This window comes from Martes martes (genome assembly GCF_963455335.1).
Source record: "Martes martes genome assembly, chromosome: 4".
Taxonomy (NCBI): Eukaryota; Metazoa; Chordata; class Mammalia; order Carnivora; family Mustelidae; genus Martes; species Martes martes.
In genome coordinates, this window is record NC_137891.1 from 171,017,291 (window position 1) to 171,043,399 (window position 26,109).

General features: G+C 41.8%; 1 protein-coding gene across 1 annotated transcript; it reads right to left on the minus strand.

Annotated features, from left to right (window-relative positions):
* Positions 1-242: 242 nt before the first annotated feature.
* FAM76A (family with sequence similarity 76 member A) lies at positions 243-24,601 on the minus strand. The gene is made up of 9 exons (XM_080801120.1): positions 24,403-24,601; positions 23,107-23,171; positions 19,686-19,740; positions 18,747-18,899; positions 15,629-15,786; positions 12,081-12,167; positions 5,137-5,272; positions 3,086-3,187; positions 243-2,571 (listed from the first exon to the last, which is right to left on the minus strand). Exons 1-9 carry the CDS (start codon positions 24,481-24,483, stop codon positions 2,485-2,487), a joined length of 924 nt encoding a protein of 307 aa, XP_080657246.1. The 5' UTR covers positions 24,484-24,601; the 3' UTR covers positions 243-2,484.
* Between the last annotated feature and the right edge of the window lie 1,508 nt (positions 24,602-26,109).

Sequence of the window (26,109 nt, forward strand, 5' to 3'; positions counted from 1 at the left end):
CACTTCTGTATCCTCATCGTCTAGCATAGTGTTTATAACAAAATAAGCACTTAACCTGGAAAATAAAGTAGAAGAAAAAAGAGAGTTTATTCTCTGATGGAGATATGAAACTCCCTGTTACCACAGTTAGGCTTTTAATTGTTTAAATCTACAAGCAAGACAAATGTTTTCTAGGCTGATGGGCACCATGGGATATGTCCATTGGTAAACCAGCCATCAATCAATCAATCATCCAACAATTATACTTGGGTCAATTTGAATTTTTATTAACACACATTTTTCAAAGTTTGTACAAACCAAAACATTCCTGTGTTTCAAAATGTCCATTATACAAACATACAAATGAACAAAAGGTGTTACCAAAAGTTAGCTACTCAATTTCATGGTAAAACAGTGTCATGATTTTTAAAAACCAAAATTTTAAGACTGAGGTTTCTTCCTTTACTTTTTGGAACTTGTGGAAAGTTAGAAAATGTGTGAATCTGCTTTATATTAAATGCCAAGACCTTAAAAAAAGATTTAGTATAAAACTAACTATGTGTTTTTATATTATCACTTCATGAAACAGAATTTCTCAAGTCTTCCAAATTAAAAAAACCCAAAAAACCATGACTGTAACTTTTTTCACCATCTTTTCCCCATAGTCAAATGTAAATGCGTCTGAAAAATATTATCTGACAGTTTATCTTTACCTAAAAGTTTCTCATTCAAAAAGTTACAAAACTATTTAGCACTGCCGTTCCCCCTGCTTAGAAGGGAAAATGACTTCCCCTACTAGAGTGAGATAGAAGCAACATGGTCCATTGTTTCTCTTCTCAGAAAAAAAGCCACCCATTTCCACATCTCCGTCCAATTCTGTGCATGGCTCCACTTGTGAGAATGTTATTACAAATCATAAGCATCTGCCTCTAGGAAATGCCTTGCAAGTTAAACTGACTGCTTACAATTTTGGTACACTGAGGTGCAAAGGTCATCTGCCCTCATTGTTACCTCTAGCCTCAGCACCCCTCCCTCTCCATTAAGGATTCCAAGGTAGTTGATTTTACTGTGTTTCATGGCATATTACACATCCCTCATTTCTTTCACAAACATCCCGCAGAGGACCTGAGAGAATGGCTAGAAGTGCAAATCTATCTCCTCTCCTAGAAAAGTAAATCCATGTGCCTGTTGGGTCAAGAAGGGAAAATAGGACACTAACAATTCTGGCTGAGGCCAAGCTGCTTCTGATAAGCACCTGTTTTCAATATATTTCCATTCAAAGCAGGGAGTGTACAGGCTGGGGTGGACAAGGAGGAGTGGGGAGAAGGTACAGTGATATCAATTCTTGCAATCAGATTCAAAGTCCATATTTGAGCAGCTCATACTGACTCTCAAAATGCTCTGTAGTTCGAGTATGATCCCATTTTGAATCTGCTCATTAAAAAAAAAAATGTTCTCTGACAATGGCCCAATATAACAACTCATATAAGGGTGCTTTTTTTTTTTTAAAAGAAGTGGCAGTGTGGGAATTTAAAATCAGTCACATAAAACAATCAAGAAAGGGATAGGGGAGGGAAATGTCCAGTAAAACCTGGACAACCTTTCTTTCTGCCCTTATTTAAAAAGACAGACTGTTCAAATCTTTGCTATCTCCCTTAAGCATCCTCTTCTTAAATGCTCTTCCAAGAAATCCTCCAAAAGGCACTTAACTCCATACTTCTGCATTGAATTGTTTCACCTCAGCAATCAGTTTTTAAGACTCCAAGGTAACAAGAAAAGGTCTTATTCCTTTACGAAAAGGTAGAGAGTAGAACTTTTTTTTTTTTTTAAAGAGGCATCACTTTTACAAGAAGAACAAGCTAGGCTACCATTATTCCTTTATCAAGAAAAAGTTTCTTTTTTTAAAAAATAAATAAAACTCTGGCTATACATAGTACAAAGTTCATACATAATATACCTGGAAAAAAACCCAAGAATATACCCTGAAGCAAAAGGTTTATTGGAGAGAGAAAGCCTCTTCCATTTACCAAGTCTTAAGGTGGCAGTTTTCAAAGTTCAGAGGGTGGCAGTGATATGTAATTAATGCCAAACTATTTGCTCATGGGTACGGCAGGATGCAATGATGGACAAAACAAAACAAAACAAACAAACAAACAAAAAATCATTCTGCACGTAACATTGAGCAGTGACCACCACACACACACAAAGAGTAGTACCAAAAGGGAGAGACAGAGAGACAGAGAGTAGTACTGGGGGTTGGGAGTGGGGGGGAAGAGGAGTGAGAGCATGAGACAGAGAGCTTGGAACCCCAAACATCCAAGCATGCAGTCATGACACAGCACTAACCAGATGTTTCCATTCAGCCCACTGCAATCCCACAAAGAAGGGTAACTGTAATAAAATAGAGATTTCTTAAGAAAGCTTTCAATTCCCAGAGAACAGCCCAGTCACCAAGGCTAACCCAGGAATCCTGCTGCTGTTGGCTGGGAGCCTCCTTATGGTCTCTCATGGAGAGGTTATAGCTCCTGACTTCTCAGACTTCTTGCTCTTGGACAAGGCAGCTGCCTGCTTCAGGAGCTCTCGGTTTTTGGCCTAAACAAAAAAAGTCAGTGCAAGATGTTTTAACAGGACAGGACACGTTTTTCATGCAGATGCTAGGGCATACAATATAGAGGGTCAGGAAGAGAACAAGCTCTTGAGGCAGAAAACAACAGAAAGCTCTAGGGCTTGGTTCAGAGGAAGACAGTGTTTGCTGGAGGTTAATCAGCACACTACAGCCTCCTGGGATCCACGGTTACAAAAGGTGCTTTGTGCAACACAAACAAACCATGGAGTGCCTTAATGTGCTGGATAAGCTGAATTCATAATCCAGACATCTGGAATCACATCTGGCTTATCCAAAAATGAAAATACACATTTATTATTTTCACTGTTTTTGAGGGGAAAAGATCAGAACACACCCAACAGTCAAACAATAAAAGACAACTATAAGGTGAATTAATGTGAATTTGTCAATACCCTGAGAACAAAGAAATCTAAGGGACAATCACTTAAAATACAATCAGCTAAATACACCAGGGTTAGCACATAAAATAAGCAGAATCACCTGCAATTGCTCTGTGACTTCTTTGTGGGTTTTCTCCATCTGGTTCATTTTGGCTCTCATCTGAGATTCTTGGTATTGGAAATCAGCCTTCAACTCTGTGATCTGAGGGGAGGAAAAAAAAGGCAGAATGACCAGAAGAAATATCTGTGCAACCAAAAATGTTCTGGTACCAAAGAACTAAATGGTTTCCCAAATGAATGAAATCCAAGGCTCTCCTGAAGATCCATAACTACATCAAAGCCAAGAGATTCTGTATCCTATTTTTTCTGAAGATTTCTTGAAAATTATACAAAATCCTGACATATCATTTCTGATACCTCATCACTGGCAGGTTTTAAAGATTTTATGTATTGGGGTGCCTGGGTGGCTCAGTCGGTTAAGCATCTGTCTTCAGCTCAGGTCATGAGCCCCATGTCACGCTGGGCTCTCTGCCCAGCAGGAAGCCTGCTTTTACCTTTCCCTTCGCCTGCCGCTCCACCTACTTGTGAGTGCTCTCTGTCAAATAAAGAATCTTAAAAAAATAAAAATTTTATGTATTCAATACATGTCAATAATCCTCCAAATAAATCAGTAATTATAATACAATATGACTAATAGTTTGAGAGAAGCCAGGAGAATAAAAGCATTTATTGAATTTTTAACCCTGTTCCAGGCAAAATGTTTGAATATATACATAATTGTTTTGTTTTTGCTTAGTAATCTTTCTCTGTGGTTGTTTTTGTTTTCTTCTGGCTTTTTTGGTAATCTCTGTATCCAGCGTGGGGCTTGAACTCACAATCCCGAGATCAAGAGTTGCATGCTCCTCCAACTGAGCCAGCCAGGGGCCCTAAACTATTTGATTATATTTTTCATTCAATCCTATGATAAATCTTTGGGGGGGCAATATTATTTTTCCCATTTTATAGATGGGAAAACCAAGGCTTAGAAAGGGTTAAGTAACATGGCCAAGATCATACATTGTTAGCAAGTGACAGAGCTAGCATTCAAACCCCAGGCCTTTTTCTACTGACTACACTATTCAAAGAACAGAGAGGGAAGTGATGTGTGAGCTGAGTTTTGAGGTACATTAGCTACAACTGGCACACGACATAGGGAGAAGAGCATCCAAGCAAAGGAAACTGTTTGGACACAGCCAGAGAGTGCGAGGTAACTGACAGCTTGTTCGAATGACTGATGAGCATGGAGAGTGGCAGGAGACGATACTACAGATAGGCAGGCATGATGTGGAAGGGCCTGTGTTCTAAGCCAAGAAGTGTGACCTTGATCCTAAAAGTGATGAGAAACAATCTACTATTTGTTTTTGCTCTTTTTAATTTTTTAAAAAATTTATTTATTTGACAGACAGAGATCACAAGTAGGCAGAGAGAGAGGAAGAAGCAGGCTCCCTGCTGAGCAGAGAGCCCGATTCGATTCGGGGCTCAATCCCAGGACCCTGGGATCATGACAAGAGTCATGAAGGAAGGCCTACCTGAACACTGTCCAGGAAGAAAAAAGACCTGGCCCACATATTTTGAGTATTACTGCCCCACAGACATGGCCTTCCCAATAATAGAGATGGAGACATCAGGTTCTCTTAGCTTGAGAGCATTAAAAATTCCAATTACATAACTACCTCCTCTTGTCCTGACTCTGTGCTCATTCAGCACCTTCTGATTACAACCTTCCAAAGCAGCTCACACTGAGAAGAGTGGTAAGCAGGTATGCCCCACTGTGAATTAAGAGGGGCACTGTAATTTTATACATAACCTCTGTAAGCCTGGTCAACACAAATCCTCCCTGAAAAGCGGAAGTTCCCTCCAAATGCTGAGAAAAATCAACTTGCTAAATGCACCTGACCAAGGTAGCTTCACCACGGTCATACCAGATCACAAGTCATCTTGGCAGACATTAAGTCTCTCCCAGGATAGCCCAACCTTGCCATTGGGCTCTCTCAAAGTGTCAGTGGTCAGTACCAAATAAATACCAGTTAAACAAGAGTCAGCACCATGCCCCATGGTACACATGCTTACCCTGGCATCATTCTGGCCTGAGAGGCATTAACAAAACTGTACCTTCTTCTCTTTCTCTAAAATCATTTGATCCTTTTGATGCAGCATCTTCTTCAGAGTGGCCACTTCTTCCTTCAGTTGGGCAATGATGACAAAGTGGTCAGTGCCTGGTGAGTCCAGAGCCAGGTCTGGGGAAAAGCTGAGTAGAAACATGGAGGGACGAAAAAAATCATAACTTGGAGGGATAAACCTTTTTCTCCTTGAGGACACGCCATAGGCCACTTGACGACAAGCTCAAGGGTAAGAACAACTATTTGAATTCCCAGCAGTAAGCACAATGCTCCACACCATGCCAGATTCAATAGCATTTGTGAAACTGCACAGGCAAGGTGATCATGAGATAACTATACCAACCAAACCACAACCCATAGCATTTCTGCAGCATTCACATTCAAGGTGAAAGCAAATGCATTCTCCAAGAGTCAAGGACATTTTGTTTCAGGTGCACTGAAGATTCCCAATTATTTATGGGTGAAACAGTCAATTTTTTGTGCCTAATTTCCCCAGAATCTGGATAAATGATCAATTGTAAGCTCACGTATTTTTCTTTTAAAGCTCCCCATAGAGTTCATCTTTTGGTTCTTTATTTTCTGCCCCAAAGCACTGTGATGTGGTACAGCTGCTAAGAAGCCGCTACAAAGGGGTGCCTGTCGTGGGGCTCCCTGCTAGTGGGGGGTCTGCTTCTCCCTCTCCTCTGTCCCTCCCCCCCCATTCTCTTTCTCAAATAAATAAATAAAATCTTAAAAAAAAAAAAAAAAAAAAGAAGCTGCTGCATTCCATCTCAGGGTCGGTCAGTCCCTTTTCAAAATTATAAAAAGATAGAGGCGCCTGGGTGGCTCAGTGGATTAAGCCGCTGCCTTCGGCTCAGGTCATGATCTCAGGGTCCTGGGATCAAGCCCCGCATCTGCCTCAGCATCCCTGCTGAGCAGAGAGTCTGCTTCCCCCCTCTCTCTGCCTGACTCTCTGCCTACTTGTGATCTCTCTCTCTGTCAAGTAAATAAATGAAATCTTTAAAAAAAAAATTATAAAAAGATGAAAGTTTTTTAAAAGATTTTACTTATTGGGGCACCAGGGTGGCTCATTTGGTTATGCGGCTGCCTTCAGCTCAGGTCATGATCCCAGGTTCCTGGAATCCAGTCCCAGGTGGGGCTCCTTGCTCAGCGGAGACCCTGCTTCTCCCTCTCCCTCTGCCTACAGCTCCCCCTGCTCGTGCTCTCTCTCACTCTGTCAAATAAATAAAATCTTAAAGAAAAAAAAAAAAGATTTTATTTATTGAGAGAGAAAGAGAGAAAACACAAGCAGGGGGAGGGGCAGACTCCCCACTGGGCAGGGAGCGGGATGTGGGGCTCCATCCTAGCACTCCAGGAAAAGACTCTAGCAAATTCCAGTCACACCACAACCTGGGTTTTTAACAGATTCTTCCCAGTAACAGCATTTGAGCACTTCATCTTTTCCAAGTGCCAGGTGAACTCTGTCCTCTTAGCAGTGTTTTCTAACGAGGCCCAGCTCCAGGGAATCTGTAACCCCCTGAAATTATATGTACAAGTCAATGTATACATACAATGGGTGGTTTCTAGGGTGAGGATCCGTAGCTTTCCCTGGTTGGTCAGAGATGTCTTATACCCAAAACAAGTTAAGGAATCATCACCATGAGAGTCAAATCCTGCCCTTCTCTAAAGGCTTCCCAAAGAAAGCTCTTACTATTCCCAGGGCAACCTTTAAAGTAAAACACAGACCTGTTTTTCCTAAGCACACAGCAGAATGTTGATTCCCAGCTCCCTGCATCAATATGGCAACGACTCTAGGTCCCCCTTGCTGTTGGTTCGTTCCTCCATCTTGAACTACATCTAATAACCAGCATTCCTCTACACAGGCAGAAACTCTAAACAGCAAGCAGAATCACTGGACAGCATCACAGTTACCAAGTCAAACATTTCTATGGCTAGAAGACACAGTCCACTGATAAGAATATTCTCTCTTGGTCTACATGAAGCATGTCAGAAGAATGAACCTGTGCTTTCATAACTGATGAATACGCAGAATTACTGGGTGGCAAAAAGTAAATGCCATATAATAAAACAAGGCAAGCAGGAGAAAATACTGACAGAACCCATCAGTCTCCACCAGTTTCAATACCTGCCAAGGGACTGTCTTCCCTCCATCCAAAAGAATTTACGTAAGCCCATAACTAGAATGACAAATGAAACAGAGTCATGGGCTAATATAGATCTTGTGGTCCCCAAAGTTTCTAATGCTCTTCTCTACCTGCTTCTTAAGAGAGGATTATTCCCATTCCAATACATTGTTGACAAAACCAGTCATGTCTATCCTGTGTTAGGGCCTGACCTTTCTAACTCTCTAACTTTTGATTAATAAGAACTGCTGGAAATCAAATGAAAACAGATGGTTAGGTTAGCAAGGCAGAAAATTAGATCCAGTCTCTTTTCAAATATCTCCAATGACAGGGAACTCACTACACTTCTCTGGGAAGCTTCTTGTCGTTTCTAAACCTTTTAATATAAGAATAATCCTCCTCAGGTTAAGCCAAAACCTGCCTCCCTGTCATTCCCGTCCTCTGGCCCTGGGTCTGTCCTCAAAGGCCACACAAAGTAAATCTACTCTTTCAGGCATGTTTCAAATGAAGAATGAAATAAAACTACAAGGAGGGGGGACTGGCTGGCTCAGTCAGTTAAGGATGCAACTCTCGATCCTGAGTTCAAGACCCATGCTGGGTGTAGAGATTACTTAAAAGTAAAATTTTGGGGTGCCTGGGTGGCTCAATGGGTTAAGCCTATGCCTTCGCCTCGGGTCATGATCTCAGGGTCTTGGGATTGAGCCCCGCATTGGGCTCTCTGCTCAGCAGGGAGCCTGCTTCCCCCTCTCTCTCTGCCTGCCTCTCTGCCTACTTGTGATCTCTTCTCTCTCTCTGTCAAATAAATAAAAAAAACTTTAAAAATAATAGAGTAAAATCTTTAAAAAACAAAAACAAAAACCTATGAGGAAAGGAAAAGAATGTCCTTTAGAAACAATAAACCACAAGGTATGCCTGGGCATCACCTATTATTGAGGGTACTTTTTTATTACCAACAGAATAATAAATAAATATGATCAAAAAGTAGCTGGTGCATTTCCTCTGGGAAGGAAAGCTAGAAATCAACTCAGATTTTCCTCAAATTGGAAGGTTTTTGCTACAATTTCAACAAACTAGAAAATACGAGAGGGAGGCTATGAATTCTGCAGGATACTTAAAAAAACCAACAAAGGGGCACCTGGGTGGCTCAGTGGGTTAAAGCCTCTGCCTTCCGCTCAGGTCATGATCCCAGGGTCCTGGGATCAAGCCCCGCATCGGGCTCTCTCCTCTGCAGGGAGCCTGCTTCCTCCTCTCTCTGCCTGCCTCTCTGCCTACTTGTGATCTCTGTCTGTCAAATAAATAAATAAATAAATTCTTAAAAAAAAAAAAAATTTAGAAGTATAAGGCTATCTGAGGGGACACCTGGGTGGCATAGTTGGTTGAGTATCTGATTTTGGCTGAGGTTGTGATCTCGGGGTTGTGAGATCAAGCCCCATGTCAGGCTCTGCGCTCAACACAGAGTCTGCTTAAGACTCTCTCTCCCTCTCCCTCTCCCTCTGCCCCTCCCCCCTCAAATAAATAAATAAAATCTTTTTAAAAATAAAAAATAAAATTATTTGAGAAAAGGTTTTATAAAAAACCTAGGTGTGCCTAGGTGGCTCAGTTGGTTAATCTGACTTCAGCTCAGGTCATGATCTCGGGGTCATGATCAAGTCCCAAGTCAGGCTCCTTGCTCAGCGGGGAGTCTGCTTGTCTCTCTCCCTTTGCCCCTCCCCCTGTGCGCATGCACTCTCTCTCACTCTGTCTCTTAAATAAAAAAATAAGATCTTGAAAAAAACAAAACACAAAACCTAACCTAAAGTGATGTGTTCTCTCTGCAGGATACAGAAGGCTAATGGAAAAGGAAAAAAGGAGAAAAAACATCAAATATGTGTCAAAACTTAAAAACTAAGAGAGAAGAATGCGGTAGAACAGCAAGATGAATGGAAAGTTGTTAGCAGCCTGCAGAAGACAAGAGGGGATAACAATGAAAGGACAAGAGCATACATGGATATTTTAAACATGGGGCCAGGAAAACAGTCAAGTGAAAATGGGGAAGCAGCTACAACAGAGAGCTCACAAGTGAGACTTGCCAACATCTGGTACAGAACTGAATTCAAGACAGATACTCAGGAAAAGAACTGCGGGTTTGCATGACATTACAAAAGGACCATCAAAAAAAAAGGCTTATCAGAATATCTTCAAAGTGAGGGGTGACTAGGTAGCTCAGTCGGTTTGGTGTCCAACTCTTGGTTTCTGCTCAGGTCATGATCTCATGGGTTGTGAGATCCAGCCCTGTGTGGGGCTCCCACTCCGAGGGGAGTCTGCTCGAGATTCTCTCCCTCTGCCCCTACCCCTATGTGCATGTGCACACTCTCTCTCTCTAAAATAATCTTTTTTTAAAAAAATGTTTTTGGGACATCTGGGTGGCTCAGTCGGTTAAGAATCTGCCTTCAACTCAGGTCATGATCTCAGGGTCCTGGGATCGAGTTCTTCATTGGGCTCCTTGCTCGATAGGGAAGCCTGCTTCCCTCTCTGCCTGCTGCTCCTCCTACTTGTGCTCTGTCTCTCTCTCAAATAAATAAATAAAATCTTAAATTTAAAAAAAAAATAAAATAAATGTTCTCAAAGGAAAGCAAGAAAGAACCTCACAAAAAGTAAAAAGAAAAGGAAAAAATGTAATTTAACTTATGCTATGAACTTTTAAAAGAAAGGCAAACAAGTGGAATTGGTAGTTAGGACCTGCTTAATGCACAAACATTCAAACACAACAGACCTTATACATGTACAAAAATAATTTTTGTGGAAGCAAAAAATTTTCCTAATTTTTTTAAAAGATTTAATTTATTTATTTGACAGAAGAGACATAGCGAGAGAGGGAACACAAGCAGGGGGAGTGGGAGAGAGAGAAGCAGGCTTCCCACTGAGCAGGGAGCCTGATGCGGGGCTCAATCCCAGGACCCTGGGGATCAGGACCCAAGCCGAAGGCAGATGCTCAATGACTGAGCCACCCAGGCCCCCCCAAATTTTCCAAATTTTCAAGTTATTAGGGGAACTTATTTTAAAAATTAGCATCGACATTTCAAGAAAGAAATGATCTTTTCAGATCTTTTCCAGAGGAGATTGTGCAAGACCGTGTTAGGGTCAGCATTGAGAAAACAATCTTTACTGGTGACCAGATGCAAGAAAACACTCTGAACAGAAAACTTAGGTTTCACATTGTATATTCATAGCAGTGGACAGCAAGAATAATGGCAGTATCTCAAGAACAAAATAAGCTAAAAGAAGGTAAACTTTAAGGACTGGTTGGTTCAACTAAGGGTTATAAATGAATTTCTTCCAGGTCATTCAAGTACAGTCTGGGTCATAAGTGAGCACAAAACAGAAATGATGCATCTAAAGGCTGTGGGTCTTGGCCTAGACCTCTATAAAGGCAGGGAACTCAGAAAGGTTCACCCCTTGACATGGTTTTTGCAGGATCATGCATCCTGGCAGAGGTGATGGGACAATCTTTGTAATGGCCGGAATATCTGCTCAGTGAACAGTGAAGTTGACCAGAGAAGATGGTCTTTATGGTTCTTTCTCCCATATAAGTTAAACATTTCCAGAAGGTTCAATTCAAAAAGTATAAATCAGTGATACTGGCTGATAAAAAGACTCCTTGTAGGGGTGACTGGGTGGCTCAGTCGGTTAAGCACCCAACTCTTGGTTTTGGCTCAGATCATGATCTCATCGGTTGTGGGATGGTGTCCTAGGTTGGGCTCAGCGCTCAGTGGAGAGTCTGCTTGGATATTCTCTCCCTCTGCCCCTCCCCAACACACTCTCTCCCTCTCAAATAAATCAATAAATCTTTAAAAAAAAATTAGACACCTTGTAGAATCTAAAATCAACTTCATAAAAAAGGTAACAGGAAAGAATAAATTTCACAGATGCTTTGTGCTCCCCTAAACGAAATTCAGCCCTGGTAAGCCTATGTACTAGTCTACTCCCATACCCACCACTGGCTGTGAGGAAGAACTGATACTAGGAGTTTTCAGAATGGACATGATTGTAAGAATTCTCGAGAAGAGTATATCAGTGTCTCTCTTCAGGATGCCTGGGCCTGCAGAAATGGGAAAATGGGTGGCCCCAAGACTTGGCTGGAAACCAGCCACTCTACCAACACAGATGGGGCACTCTGGACATTAGGACAAAGCAGCTTGCAAGAGGAAGCATCGTTCAGGAGAAGAGAAAGCAAAGAATAAAAATATATATTTTTTTAGCGAATAAACACAGGAGTATTTGGTATAAAATTGCAGCATTTAAACTTTATAAATGGCTTATATTAAGTAAAAATATGTATTTAGGTTTAAAAGAAGTAAAAATATTTGAATGCATCTCATTCTCTGCTAATTCAGTATCTGCCTTGGGCTTTCTGCATACTAAGGAAGCTTGGATTACCCCTCACAGACTGAGCAATACTGCCTTAACTCTAACTGGTCTCTGTTCCACCTCTCAAGACCAACTCCTGTCCTGCCTAGAGGAGGCCACAGGCACAGATCATACTGAAAAGCATACAGCTCCTGACTTCTTGGAATCAGTGTGGGGGACTTATTTGTGGACTACAGAATTCGGGTGCTATTAAATCCAGTTATATGTGCTTGTCTTTTACTGACAGGATTAGTTATAAACAAACATCGGCACCACTTATTGATAAGATACCAAGCGGCTAATGTAATGATGCTCAGAGGCTCAATAACAACCCTAGATTAGGTCCAAGGCATACCCTGGAATGTCCTGTTTCAGGAACTGTATCAGAAGCTCAAACGGAAGCACGCACACACACCAACTGGCTTACCTGTCTCCATTGGTTGTGATTGACTCAAACTTGGATTTTTTCTTTGGGATTTCATTTTGAATTGAAGATGTAGAAAGTGTTTTCTGGCTTTTAATGCAAAAATAGAGACACACACATTAGAAATCAAAGATTTATAATACATCACAATAAAAGTTTGTTAAATGGGACCAACATGATATCATAGCTCTTCTATACAAGAAGAGCTAATCGGTCTTGTTTTTTTTTTTTTTTTAAGATTTCAGTTATTCACTTGACAAAAAAGAGAGAAATAAAGCACAACCAGGGGGATCGGCAGGCAGAGGGAGAGGAAGAAGCAGACCTCCCGTTGAGCAAGGAGCCCGATGTGGGGCTTGATCCCAGGACCCTGGGATCACGACCTGAGCTGAAGGCAGACACTCAACCAACTGAGCCACCCAGGTGCCCTATTCTTGATTATTAAAATCCACCAACATGTTGATTTCATAGGTCCTGAACGCATGGCTAGCTCTCTTTCATAGGCCCCCAAAATTCTTAGCTTTAACTAAATATTACTTGCTTTATTAATAACTATGGGAACAGAGTCAATAAAATCTTAATAAGAAGTATAATTCATCTTATGGTTTAAAAAGTACTTTTCTAGAAATCTTCTTAATTTTTTAAATTTTAAGTAGGCTCCATCCCCAATGTAGGGCTCAAACTCATGACCCTGAGATCAAGAATCGCACACTCCACCAACTCCAGCCAGCCAGGCACCCTTCTTGTCTTTTTGATAATAGCCATCCTAAAAGATGTGAGGTAATAGCTCATTGTGGTTTTGATGTGCATTTCCTTGATGATTAGTGATGTTTAGCACCTTTGCATGTATCTACTGGCCATTTGTATGTCTTCTTTGGAAAAATGTCTATTCAGGTCCTTTGTCCATTTTTAAATTGGATGATTTGCTTTTTTAATTATTGAGTTGTATGAACTCTTCATATATTTTATATTTATATATATATATTTCCCCCCTAGGGAAATATTATTCTTTTTTAAGTTTTTTTAAATTTATTTATAATTTAATTTATTAAATTTAATTTATTTAATTTATTAAAAATAATTTAATTTATTTATAATTATTTATTTATTAGTTTTTTTTTAATTTATTTATTTAACAGAGATCACAAGTAGGCAGAGAGGCAGACAAGAGAGAGGAAGGGAAGCAGGCTCCCTGCTGAGCAGAGAACCCGATGCAGGGCTCGATACCAGGATCCTGGGATCATGACCTGAGCTGAAGGCAGAGGCTTTAACCTGCTGAGCCACCCAGGCGCCCCCATATATTTTCTATATTAACCCCTGATCAGATACATGGTCTGCAAATACTCCATCCTTCTTCTTTTTTTTTTTTTTATTAAGATTTTTATTTATTTATTTGACAGAGAAAAATAGAGATCACAAGTAGGCGAGAGGCAGGCAGAGGGAGAGGGAGACGCAGGTTCCCGGCTGAGCAAAAAGCCCAATTCGGGGATTGACCCCAGGACCCTGAGATCATGACCTGAGCCGAAGGCACAGGCTAAACCCACTGAGCCACCCAGGCACCCCTACTACATCCTTCTTGAGGGCTTCTAGAGTTCTGTTCTCAGCCTCCAACTTGAATTACATCATCCAAGAGCATGATTTTAACAACTACTTATCATATGGGTTGGAAATGGTATTCCCCAAATGCAGCTTCATGGACTCTATCCTACATCCTAATGAATTAAAGTCTGGGGTGAAGCAGCAGGAATCCACACTTTATACCAACTTCTATTCCCACTGACTCTTCCTTGCTACCAATGGGCCACATCTGAACCTTTCTTCTCAGTTCTAGGCTAAGCTCCCAAAAAATAATTCTTTTTGACGCCGCAAACTCAACTTTTTATTTTTTTTAAATTTTTAAAAGAGATCTTATTTATTTATTTGAGAGACAGACAGACAGAGCACGAGTGGGTGGAGAAACTGAGGGAGAGGGAGAAGCAGACACCCTGCTGAGCAGGGCACCTGACGCAGGGCTCCATCCCAGGATTTGAGATCAGGACCTGAGCTGAAGGCAGATACTTAACCAAGTGAGCCACCCAGGCACCCCACAAACTCAACTTTTAAAAACTGAACTTCTCTTCTTCCTATATTCTCTCTCCGTTAAGAATCTACCTATTCCCCCAAGTAAAAAACCTGAGAATTATCCCTTACTCACCCAGCTCCTGCCTTTCTACCTGTTCATCAAATTATCTAAATCTCTCATAATTCTCCCTCTAAACTATCTTCCTGAATCTGCTTCTTTGATCTCCGGTGCCACGGCCTCAGTTGAGATTCTAATATTAATATCTCTTATCGTGGACTCATATGAAAAGCTTCTTAACTAGCCTCCAGTCTCTCTTCCAGTGTATTCTCCACAATAATCAGGGTTGATTTTTTTTTAAGGACGCCAGGCTCAGGTTCATGCTCCTTAACATGTCTGCAAAACCCCTTTTTCTTCCATTTCCTGGCTCTCGAACATAAGGTCCAGCAACATAAAAGGACCTGTAGTTCCCCAGGGTTCCATGGAGGGTCTCACACCCTCCATGTCTCAGCAAACGCTATTCCCTCAGCCTACGAAGCCTCTGCTCATTCCCTCTGTGAGGATTCCAACTCATCCTAAGCTCCAGGTCTAACACCAGCTCTTCTCTGAGGCTCTCTTGCCTGACTTTCCAAGGCAGTTAATTACTACTGCCTCTCGTGCCTGTATCTCGATGTTTCTCATGCTCATCGAATTATATTACAATGATTGGATTACAGGTCTGTCTTCCCTACCAGACTGCATACTCTCGATGAGCAGCTTGATTCTTGTATTCATCTCTGCCTTCCTAGCAGAGTCGCTGGCCCATGAGAGTACTTAATAATGTTTGCTAAATGAACAAACAAAATCATAATGGTAACAGTAACAAACAGTAACTAAAATATAGTGAATGGTTCCTAAATGCCAGTTATAAAACTAATCACTATGCATGTACTATATAATTTATCTTCACAACAATTCCATGAGGTAATACCATTATTTCCCGATTTTAAAGATGAAAAAAGCTTGCCCAAGATCCCACACAGAGAACCTGACAGAGCTGGGATTCAATCCAGACCCAGAACTCTTAACAACACTTCAGATACTCTGAAAGAAAGCAAGGCTACAATGAAAGGACGTCTTTTTGACTAGATTCCACCAGGACAAACCTAGAACATCTACCAACCTCCTGATCAAATATGCATAAAAATGCTGCATGCCTCAGAAAGTGAAATGTCCAAACTTCTAAGGAGATAGCCCACTCCAAAGGTGAGGAGAACATTACAGGGAAAGTTCCACAAACTTTTCAGACAGTACAAACAAAGTCAGGAAATCCTGATACCTTACGGAAATCTCTCTGGCACTTGGAAGATATACGAACTGTAAAATGTGGTAGAGGCTAGTAACTAGAGAGAGAAGACCAGGAAAATGTATACTAAATGGCATCTCCCGTGGCTGACTGTGTATTCTATCAGACCAACCAGTACTTCCAGTCCTATCTTGTGCATCTTGGGGTTACCTGTTATAATGGCTGCCACCACTTAGTCGACTATACTGTTCCTTCTCCTGGTGGCTGGCACGGGAAGAGCTGCTCAGATGTTTCCTCTGCTCTTTGGTCTTCTGAAGGACTCGTTTGTACGAAAGTGTACAAAGCCAGCACAGCAATTTCCCATCTACCTGAAAGACAAGGAGACAAAGATAAAGAAAAGAGAATGTTGTACATGGGTACTACAGAATATAGGTACTGGGAGCTAGAACCTCTGGGTTAAGTCCCAATTCTGCCACTTGTGAGGTGTGTGAACTTAGGCAAGTCTTCTACCTCAACTAAATCTCCCTGTGTCCTGTGAAGCAGCTACTGTTGTTTCCCACTGGAAAGATGAAACTGATGCATAATAAGATTAAGTAACTCGCCCAGGATCATTCAGCTAACCCAGGTCTATGGGACTGCGAGGCTTATACTCCAACTATTATTACATGCTACTTCCTGATTCCTAAGTCAGCTTCTCCAGTATCTTGATTTAGGGAAAATGTGCTCTCACTGGCAGGCAGGAGTATTCTGGTCACTGGAGAGTTATATCCTCCCATTGTAAATTAATGGAATTTGGTTAGTAAGAGTTAGCTCTTGTGAGCCTAAGCATCTCCAAAAAGTAGCTCTGGACACTGAAAAAGTTTCTGTACTGTATTCTTTCATTAAAAGAATATTTGTTGGGGGTGCCTGGGTGGCTCAGTGGGTTAAAGTCTCTGCCTTCGGCTCAGGTCATGATCCCAGGGTCCTGGGATCGAGCCCCACGTTGGGTTTCTGCTCTGCAGGGAGCCTGCTTCATCCTCTCTCTCTCTGCCTGCCTCTCTGCCTACTTGTGATCTCTCTCTGTCAAATAAATAAATAAAATCTTAAAAAAAAAAAAAGAATATTTATTGAAGAGAACAAATTGATAGTTGCCAGAGGTAGGGAGTGGAGGGTAGGTAAAATGGGTAAAAGTAGTCAAAAGGTATAAACTTCTAGTTATAAAATAAATCGGTCACAGGGATATAATATACAGTATGATGATTACAGTTAATAATACTACGTTGCATATTTGAAAGTTGCTAAGAGTGTAAATCTTAAAAGTTCAAGAAAAGAATTCTGTTAACTGTGCATAATGATGGATGTTAACTGGATTTATTGTGCTGATGACTTTCCAGTACACACAAATACCTAATCATTATGCTGTACATATGAAACTTATATAAGGTATGCTATGCCTCAATATAAAAAGATACATAAAATAATCACTTTTTCAGTCACTTTTGAAAAGGTAGAAAATGAGAAGTAAACTTTTTCTCAGTAAGGAACAGCAAGGTGGAGATATATTTCAGACTAATATTTTGGCCATGTTTGGTAAAACAAAAGAGAAAGGAAATATTTCTCAATAAAGTATAACTCTTATCAATCTAAATATATACATATACATTTATGTAACATATATAAAATATATATACATACACACACATATATATTATAATACATACATATATTGTAATATTGGAGGGGACACCTACTATATGCCAGGCCACTGGAAATGTGGCAAAGAACAAGACAGAGCTCATATTCTAGTGGAGGTAGACAAACATATAAGCAAATAAACAAGATTAATTTCTCACGATGTTACATGCTATGAAGACAATAAAACAGGGTAATATGACAAGGGGTGAGTGAGTGAGTCAGTAAAGGGTCTTTGTGAAGAAGAGGCATCTGAGCATGAGGAACTGGTTAAAGACACTTTGGAGAAGGATGTATCAGGCAAAACAACAGCTAGCACAAAGGTGGGAATGACACGGGCATGTCTAAAGGGCTGAAAGGCAGCCAACATGGCTGAAACAAGGTGAGGGGTGGGAGGTGAGAGGTCAGATGAGACTGAGAGGCAGCTGTGGGCCGTGCAGGCCAGGGAAGGGGTTTGGGTTTTATTCTAAGTGCAGCTGGAAGCCATTGGGTTTTATTTATTTATTTTTTAAATTTTATTTATTTATTTGACAGACAGAAATCACAAGTAGGCAGAGAGGCAGGCGGCGGGGGGCGGTGAATAGCAGGCTCCCCACTGAGCAGAGAGCCCGATGCAGGGCTCAATCCCAGGGCCCTGAGATCATGACCTGAGCCGAAGGCAGAGGCTTAACCCATTGAGCCACCCAGGCGCCCCGCCACTGGGTTTTAAACAGAACAAATCTAAACCACTTTTATTCTACCAACGCCCCATCCCTCCACATAGGGCTCTCTTCCATGTCATCTTGTGATTTTTTAGTTTCAACGGATAGAAACACTTAAAAGAGTCAGAGAGTAAAACTGGTCATGCATCCTGCTTAAGTCACAATCTTTCCTTTACAGAATTCAATAGACTTTTGCCAGTCATCACTTCACTTACATGGGATATTGATCACTGTAATTCAGATTCTCATGAAATACTAACTCATGAGATACTAGAATACAATACTCCGGGGGTGCCTGAGTGGCTCAGTCAAAAAGAACATGCAACTGTTCATCTTGGAGTCATGAGTTCAGGCCCTACCTTGGGTGTAGAGATCACTTAATTAAACAATCTTAAAAAAATATATATGCTATTTTTTTAAAAAAGAGAATAAAATGGTCCACATTTAGTAAAAGAAGAAAATAAAGGCTAAAAATCTTCAAGGTCAATAACATCTGGAAGAGGAACTGAGAATTCTTTTCTCTGTCATATGTCTTTTTTTTTTTTTTTTTAAGTGAAGTGGGCTCCACATCCAGCACCGAGTCCAAGTCAGGGCTTGAACTCACAACCCTGAGATCAAAACCTGAGCCAAGATGAAGAGTCGGATGCTTAAGTGACTAAGCCACCCAGGCGCCCCCCCCCTTTTTTTTTAAAGATTTTATTTTTATTTAAGATTTATTTTAAGATTATTTTTAAGATTTTTTAAGATTTTATTTTATTTAAGATTTTATTTATTTTTATTTTTAAGAATCTCTGCACCCAACATGGGGCTCAAACCCACAACCCCAAGATTCAGAGTCATATGGTCCCACCCACTAAGCCCAGCAGGCGCCCCTTGTTTATGTCTTTTTGACATAAGTGACCCACCTTAATTTCTTTGAAAGAAAAAAAAAAATCAACAAAAACACAGAGCTTTACCTTCTTTCTGTCATCTTTCCTGTCAAATGCGCACTGCTGCTTACACTGTTCACACGAATATGGTGGTCCATACTTCTTCTCTGAATTCGTGCAGCGCTGGCATTTGTTGCCAATAAACGCTGCAATTATGTTGCAGTACTGACAAGGTTTGGGCTTAAAGAGAGAAAAAGTTTCAGTGTTTTTTTCCGTCTTAATTGGCTCTTTGGTGTAAAAAGAGAGAAAAAGTTTCAACTGAGTATATTATAAAATAACAGTGCATTTTTTAAAGCAATCATTCCTATTACATTGTTCGTTAGTCACTGTAAAAATGTATTCCCAACTTCATAAATTTCCTTCTACACCAATCGAATGAAGCCCAATTCCCAACACTATGTAAGGTGTTTTTCTGCACAAGACTATTGATTTTAAAACAAATAAATGAACAAATAACAAAAGCCCATTCGTGTATATGCTGGGACTTCTGTGAGAAATTCAACAGAACCAGTACTTTGAAGAAACCAGCAAGTGCTTCCAAATTTCTCAAAAGACCTCTTTGTCATTATCACTGTATCACAGGCTAGGAGATTCCCTGCAAGGACATAATATCCAGAACCCTAATACTGAGAGACCAAAAAAAAAAAAAAATCCATTCATCCAAATGAAGTCAAATGCTACCAAAGAGGTCACATCATAGGATCCATCTTTCTCCTCCTCTTTTCACACTGGTTACTGAAGCCCTCAAGGAAAATTATGACAATCCTGCCATCATGACCATAAACACAGACCTTCTCAATACTATTAGCTAAGCTCGAAAGCTCAAATACTGGATAAAGTTCACTGAGAAAGTATTTACACATAAGAAGTTCTAATAAAAATATAGTAATTACATTAATAATCCACAGAATATAAGGTTCCAAGGACCTGAGTACTCACTGTTAGGTACAGAGAAACCCTACTTACCGTTCCATATAACTGCACATTCTGAGCACATTTCTTGCATATTGTATTGGTTTTACTGTTAAGGAAAAAAGACACACAAGGCTTTTATAAGAAAAAAACTTGTTTTACTTACAACATCTGAAAATTGGTCTCTCCTTAAGCCCACAGAATTTGCTCACTGCTAAGTGCCAAGGTAATATGTGGTCTGGATACTTGGCTAACTGAAGGCTGAGTATCTGGCCACTATCTCTTTTTTATTTTGTGGTTATTAATTTTATTAGCTCAGACTAAATGAGACTTTAAAGTAGAGAGTGAGTTATTTCTGATTATCACATCTCAAAGTATCACTAACCAAAATTATCAAATATGGACAGGACCCTCAAAAAAATACTAGATTAGACTGAAATGCACTCGCAGGAATTCCTCAATTCGGATGAACATCTGAGAAACCTGAGATGAGAAATGAAGTATATGCGTTTGGAATACAAACTTAAGAGACTCTATCCATGTTGACTATATTCTGTCTACACTCTCCTGTGTAGGTAAAAGCATACGAAAATCCCAGATGTGGGGCACATGGGTGGCTCAGTTGTTAGGCGTCTGCCTTCAGCTTGGGTCATGATCCCAGGGTCCTGGGATCAAGTCCCAAGCCCTGCATAGATAGAGCCCCGTATCCGGGCTCCCTGCTCAGAGGGAAGCCTGCTTCCCCTCTCCTAATCCCCCTGCTTGTGTTCCCTCTCTCGCTGTCTCTGTGAAATAAATCAATAAAAATCTTTAAAAAAAAAAAAAAGGAAGAAAGAAGGAAAGAAAAAAGAAAATCCTAGATGTGGGGAAATAGATGGTATGACCAAATTTTTTTTTAAATATTTTATTTATTTATTTGAGAGAGAGACAGTGAGAGAGAGCATGAGAGACAAGAAGGTCAGAGGGAGAAGCAGACTCCCCGTGGAGCTGGGAGTCCGATGCAGGACTCAATCCCGGGACTCTGGGATCGTGACTGGAGCTGAAGGCAGTTGCTTAACCAACTGAGCCACCCAGGCACCCATGACCAAATATTTTATCAATACTTTCAATTTCTCTAAGAACTAAGCACTGACAAAAATAAAAACATCTTCTGTCTTGTGAAGGTCCAGAGATGATAATGTTACCTAAATATCTAAACTGATAAACTACCATGGGGGAATAAAACCACCTTCAAATAAAGTTTAATTCTTCACAAAGAGAGGTACAAACAAATGCTTGATGTGTAAGAATAAACTATATTCTGGGGCTGAAAATAAAATCACATAAAAATCCAGCCTATTAGCCTCTATGATTATTTTCTCATAGAGTCCTACAAAAGTGACCGTAAAGTTAAAACAAAAAGAAGTCTCAAAGTAGAAAACATTTAAATTAAAAATGGAATATTCAAACAAAATATTTTCCAGGGCAATTTTCTGCCGTTTTAAAGAGGCAGTACAAGAAGTGAGGTGAGGGGCACCTGGTTGGCTCAGTGGGTTAAAGCCTCTGCCTTTGGCTCAGGTCATGATCCCAGGGTCCTGGGATTGAGCCCTGCATGGGGCTCTCTGCTCGGCAGGGAGCCTGCTTCCCTTCCTCTCTCTCTCTGCTTACTTGTGATCTCTTTCTGTCAAATAAATAAATAAAATCTTCAAAAAAAAAAAAAAGTGAGGTTAAAAAAAAAAGTAAGGTGCATTTAAAGGAAACGTTTTCAGGAAGAGGCTTCACATCAGCAATTCTGTGGTGCTGAACATTTTGGTTTATGTTTAGATTTATTACTGAAGAAGTGGGATACACACACACACACACACAAATGCTCCTGACAACTTAGAAAACATACAAAGAAAAACTATTTCTATGATCCATCTTGAATCAATTTTTTTAGAAGATTTTATTTATTTATTTGAGAGAGAGAGAAAAAGCACGAGGAGGGTAAGTGGCAGAGGGAGAAGCAGACTCCCCACTAAGCTCGGGGTCCGATACAGATCTTGATCCCCGGACTTAGGGATCATGACCCAAGTCAAAGGCAGACACTCTACCAACGGAGCCACCTAGGTGCCCCTGAATCGATTTTTTTTTTTTGATTTATTTTTTTTAAGTAATCTCTACACCCAACATGGGGCTTGAATTTACAACCCCAAGATCAAGAGTCACATGCTCCACGGCTAAGTCAACCAGGCATCCCCATCTTCAATAAATTTTTATGTACGGTGCGAATGAAGGGTCAAACTTCATTATCTCCCCCCCCCCACACCCAAAAACTAATTCAAGATGGATCATAGACCCAAATATAAAAGCTAAAACATAATGCTTCTGGAGAATGTTTTATATGTTTCCATTTCTATGAAGAGCTAGAACAGGTAAAACTGATCCGTGGTGGAAAGGAAAATCAAAACAGTAGTGTGCGGGAGACAAGAAGGGTAGGGACTGAGTGGGATGAGGCACGAGAGGACTCTCTGTGGTGATGGTAATGTTCTATATTTTGCAAGGGGTTTGGGGTTACACAGATGTACACAGTTTGCAAAACTCATCGAATGACGTACTTAAGATTCAAGCATTCAGTGTACACAAAATTTACCTCTAAAAAAATAAAGGACCATAAACAAATGTTGGAACTTTGTTAAGCCTGCTTAACTGTTTAGGATCAAATATAGTGATGTCCACAACTTTAAAATAAGATGGATCATAGATGCAAATATAGTAAATATAAATTGTAGAATCCAACTGGTGGATATATGAGTGTTTACTGTCTAATTCTTTCAACCATTTCTGGTTTGGAAATATCCATAATAAAATGTTGGGGAAAATGTTCCTAGAACTGAAATAAGACTGATTAAAATTAGGTTTCTAGGTCTATGTGTGAGCTTGCAAACAGACCCCACCCTGTTCTTCACCCTGAAGAAACTATTACAGCTGTAGTCCCACAGAACTTACACCAATAAACTACTTTGCTACTATTGAAAGTCTCCTAAAAATGTGTGTTTACTGACACCTATATGTTTTTCACATTTGAAAAAAAAATGAGATTTACATAAGGCAAGTGAGTTTCAAATGTGACTAGGGCTAAGAAACCCTTATCAGAATTGTCACATTTCCAAAAGTATCTTCTTTTGGATTATAAATTCTTGACACTCTGAATACAAACATACTGAAACACGGGGTTCATTGTTTTACTGTTGTGGTTTCTTTGTGTCATAAAGATTTATAAACACAATATAAAATGACCAAGGATCTGAAAAAAAAAGTAACTTTAAAAATTTAAGCAATCAATGGATAACTAGGGAATGATACGTGTGTTTTGTATTTGTCAATGTGTTATAATAAAAAAAAACAGAATCTGTGTATAATGCACTCAATTACAGATCTGTAACGTGAAAAGCAACTAACTGTCGATTTTAAGAGGAATAAGCCTATCAACATCTTCCATGATCAACAAAAACTGTACCTCTCCTGCTGGTACTCAGTTCTACAGTAGGTGCACTTCACAACAGGGTGTGCAATCCGACATTCCTGAAATGAAATGAGGATATAATTTTAAAAGGCAGTCAGAAATGGAAATAGCCTTCAGTAGGAGGCAGAAGACCTAGGTACTATTCCCAGCATAGCCACTGTGCTTGAGTGAGTCACTTGAACTTTCTGGGCCTTATTTTTCTCTTCTGTAATACTGGCATCACTGGCCTGCATTGATGTGGGAATTAAGAAGGAATTTATAAGGAACTAGTCATAAATTGTAAAACAAAGAATGTATGAATAAGGCTCAGACTGGAAATCAGAAGCCCTGGATTCTAGTTCTAGTTCTGCCACTTCCACCGTTTAATTTTCGAGCAGGTTCACTTGGAAAATGAAAATGCTAAATTAAAATCATTATTGCTTACCTATATGAAACTTCCTTAAAAGATATATATGTATATAAATATCTCAAACATCTGAGCTCTTTCCTACAGAGTAAACAGAGTGACAAGTCATGGCCATTTGAGGCAACGGCGACATACAGTTATGAGTTACCCATATTAGAGGCACAAACTGAATTATCTGGGAATATCGCAAAATCCGTCCCAGGCCGGCTTGGTGACTTTTAACTGTCACCTCACAGCACTTCTATTAACTTAAATAGGCAAAGCAGGTGAAGCAACTCAAACGAAAAAAAGAACTTGGAACTTCAGGAGTAAAAACTGAACAGTAGCTGGTTAGGGCCGGGACCGAAGGTCACCAACTGGGTGCTGAAAAATCCTTTTGCTTCCTGCGCTTCATTGTAGGGCTTTCCTATAAAGCCGCGCCACCTCCGACTTTCAGACTGGCTGGAAAGTGCCCGTGAGGCGCCCGGGTTGGGAGACTCTCCTCCCAGGCAGCACCCAACTCTGGAGTTCAGTCCCAGGCGGGGCAGGGGGTCCCTCAGTCTGCAACCAACGGCGGGGAAGCCAGCCCAGGAGGGATCTCGGTGTCGGTGCGTCTGGTTGGGGGCAAGCAGGGGACCCACTGTCCCCTCCCCAGACCTCAAGGGGTCCGAGAACAATCCCTCGCGGTTGCTAAGCACCCGGACACGCCGGCCGAGGGGGCCTGGACTGAGCCCGGGACTCCCCCACGTGCCCCGCTGGCCCCCAGCGAAGGGGGTGAGGCGCCTCGGCGGGGCGGGCCTGCCACGCCCTGCCCGGCGGACCCCGCCGAGCGGCCCCGCAGAACAGGGGGCTCCGGGCCGCGCCTCTAGCGTCCCAGTTCCCGGCCGCCGCCCCAGCCCGCGCACCTTGCACAGCTGCTGCCCCTGAGACAGCGCCTCGAAGGGGAAGCGCTGGTGGCACTTGGTGCAGGCGTAGAGCGCCGCCATGTCCGGCCCGGGCCGTGCTCACCGGCCAGCCGGCCCGGCCCGCCGCTTTATCTGACAGGCTGAGGGACAAGCTGGCGGCGGCGGCGGCGGCGGCAGCAGGCTGCGGGCTGCGGCAGGCGGGCGGGCCAGAGAGTGCGGGCTGATCAAGGCGGGCGTGGCGGCGCTGATCGCCCGTTCACTGGTTCATTTCGACGTCCATCAAGCACGGAGGGGCGGAACACAGAGCTTATGACAACTCTGATTCGGTCTGGACTGGAGTACGCCACTTATGACGCGCGCGGCCTCGATTATGTAAAGCGCAGTCACGCGGGGGCGCCACTAGGAGGTACCATCTCCCGCCCGGGACCTCGGAAGCTCCCAGACCCCTCCCACTTCGCTCTTTGTTCCCGCCCTCGCTCCGCCTCTCCCCGGCCGCGGTGGCAACGGCGCCTCTCGCGATACCTCCGCTCAGTTGTGATGTTTTGGTTTCCATGGAGCTGCCTTCTGAGAGTAGGAGGGGCGCGGTTGGGGTAAGGGCGGCGCATTCTTGAACTAGAACTCGCGCAAGATCCCGAGCCTGAAAAAGGTGGGGGGCTTGTGAGAGAACACCACCGTCGTCGGGACAGGAGGGGCCCACACGGAGAGAAAAGAGGAAACCATGAGAGACAACCTAAGAGGGGTGTCCTCTGTCAGAGATCCCTAAAAGGGGGGTAACTCGAGGATCCTGGACCTCGAGAGAACGGGGCAAACCCCAGAAAGGGGACTCCTGTGTGGAGGAAGAAGGCTGCTAGAGTGGTGACAACCCCTGCAGGACGTTGTAGAAGAATACTAAGGCGAGGCCCTCTACCCCTCAGAGACCTCCTGCTCTGGTGGCCTCCCTCAGAGTGGAATACGTTTGGCCTGAGACCTGTTTCCTACTTTGTGTTCCCCAGTTGCACCCCAAGCTTCTCTTGCAACCACCTGAGGTCTCCTGGCTCGCCTTGCCCCACCCCACCCCAAGACGAGCCACATCCTCCTGGATACTCGGCCTCTCTTCAGTTCTCAGCTTGGCACATATATAGAGGCCCCCAAGGAAATAAGAACTTCTAGTTCTTGACACTTTGGCAAAGTTTCCTGCAGTGCTGACCTTTCCAAGTCCCTGCCCTATAGCTGCTCTTGGCCTTAGATTATTTCAGATTCTGCAACCACCTATATAATATACAGTCCTAATCGCAGCTTTATTTCGATGTGCGTTTTTTATAATTGAGGATGCCCTTAGGGTTTCTACATTCCTGGCCCAACAAAATTGACCTCTTAAACCCAAACCCAGCCCCTTCTTGGGAGTTTACCCAAAGATGTGTGTTAATCAAAGGTTTAGGCTCTGGGGTCAGAACACTAGGGTTCAAAATTACTGTTCCACATTTCCTAGCTATGTGACATGACCTTGGATTTATCACTGAACTTCTCAGAGCATCACTTTCCTCAGCTGTACAGCTGGAGCATTATGAGGATCAGAAACAGTACGTGGAGGATAATGAGGGAAACTACTTAGTAAGTAAGGAGTTTTACTTTGGAGTGATGGAAATATTTTGGAACTAGATAGAGGTAGCGGCTGCATAACAGTGTGAATGTACTACTGCCCTTGAATTGTTCACTTAAAATGGCAGA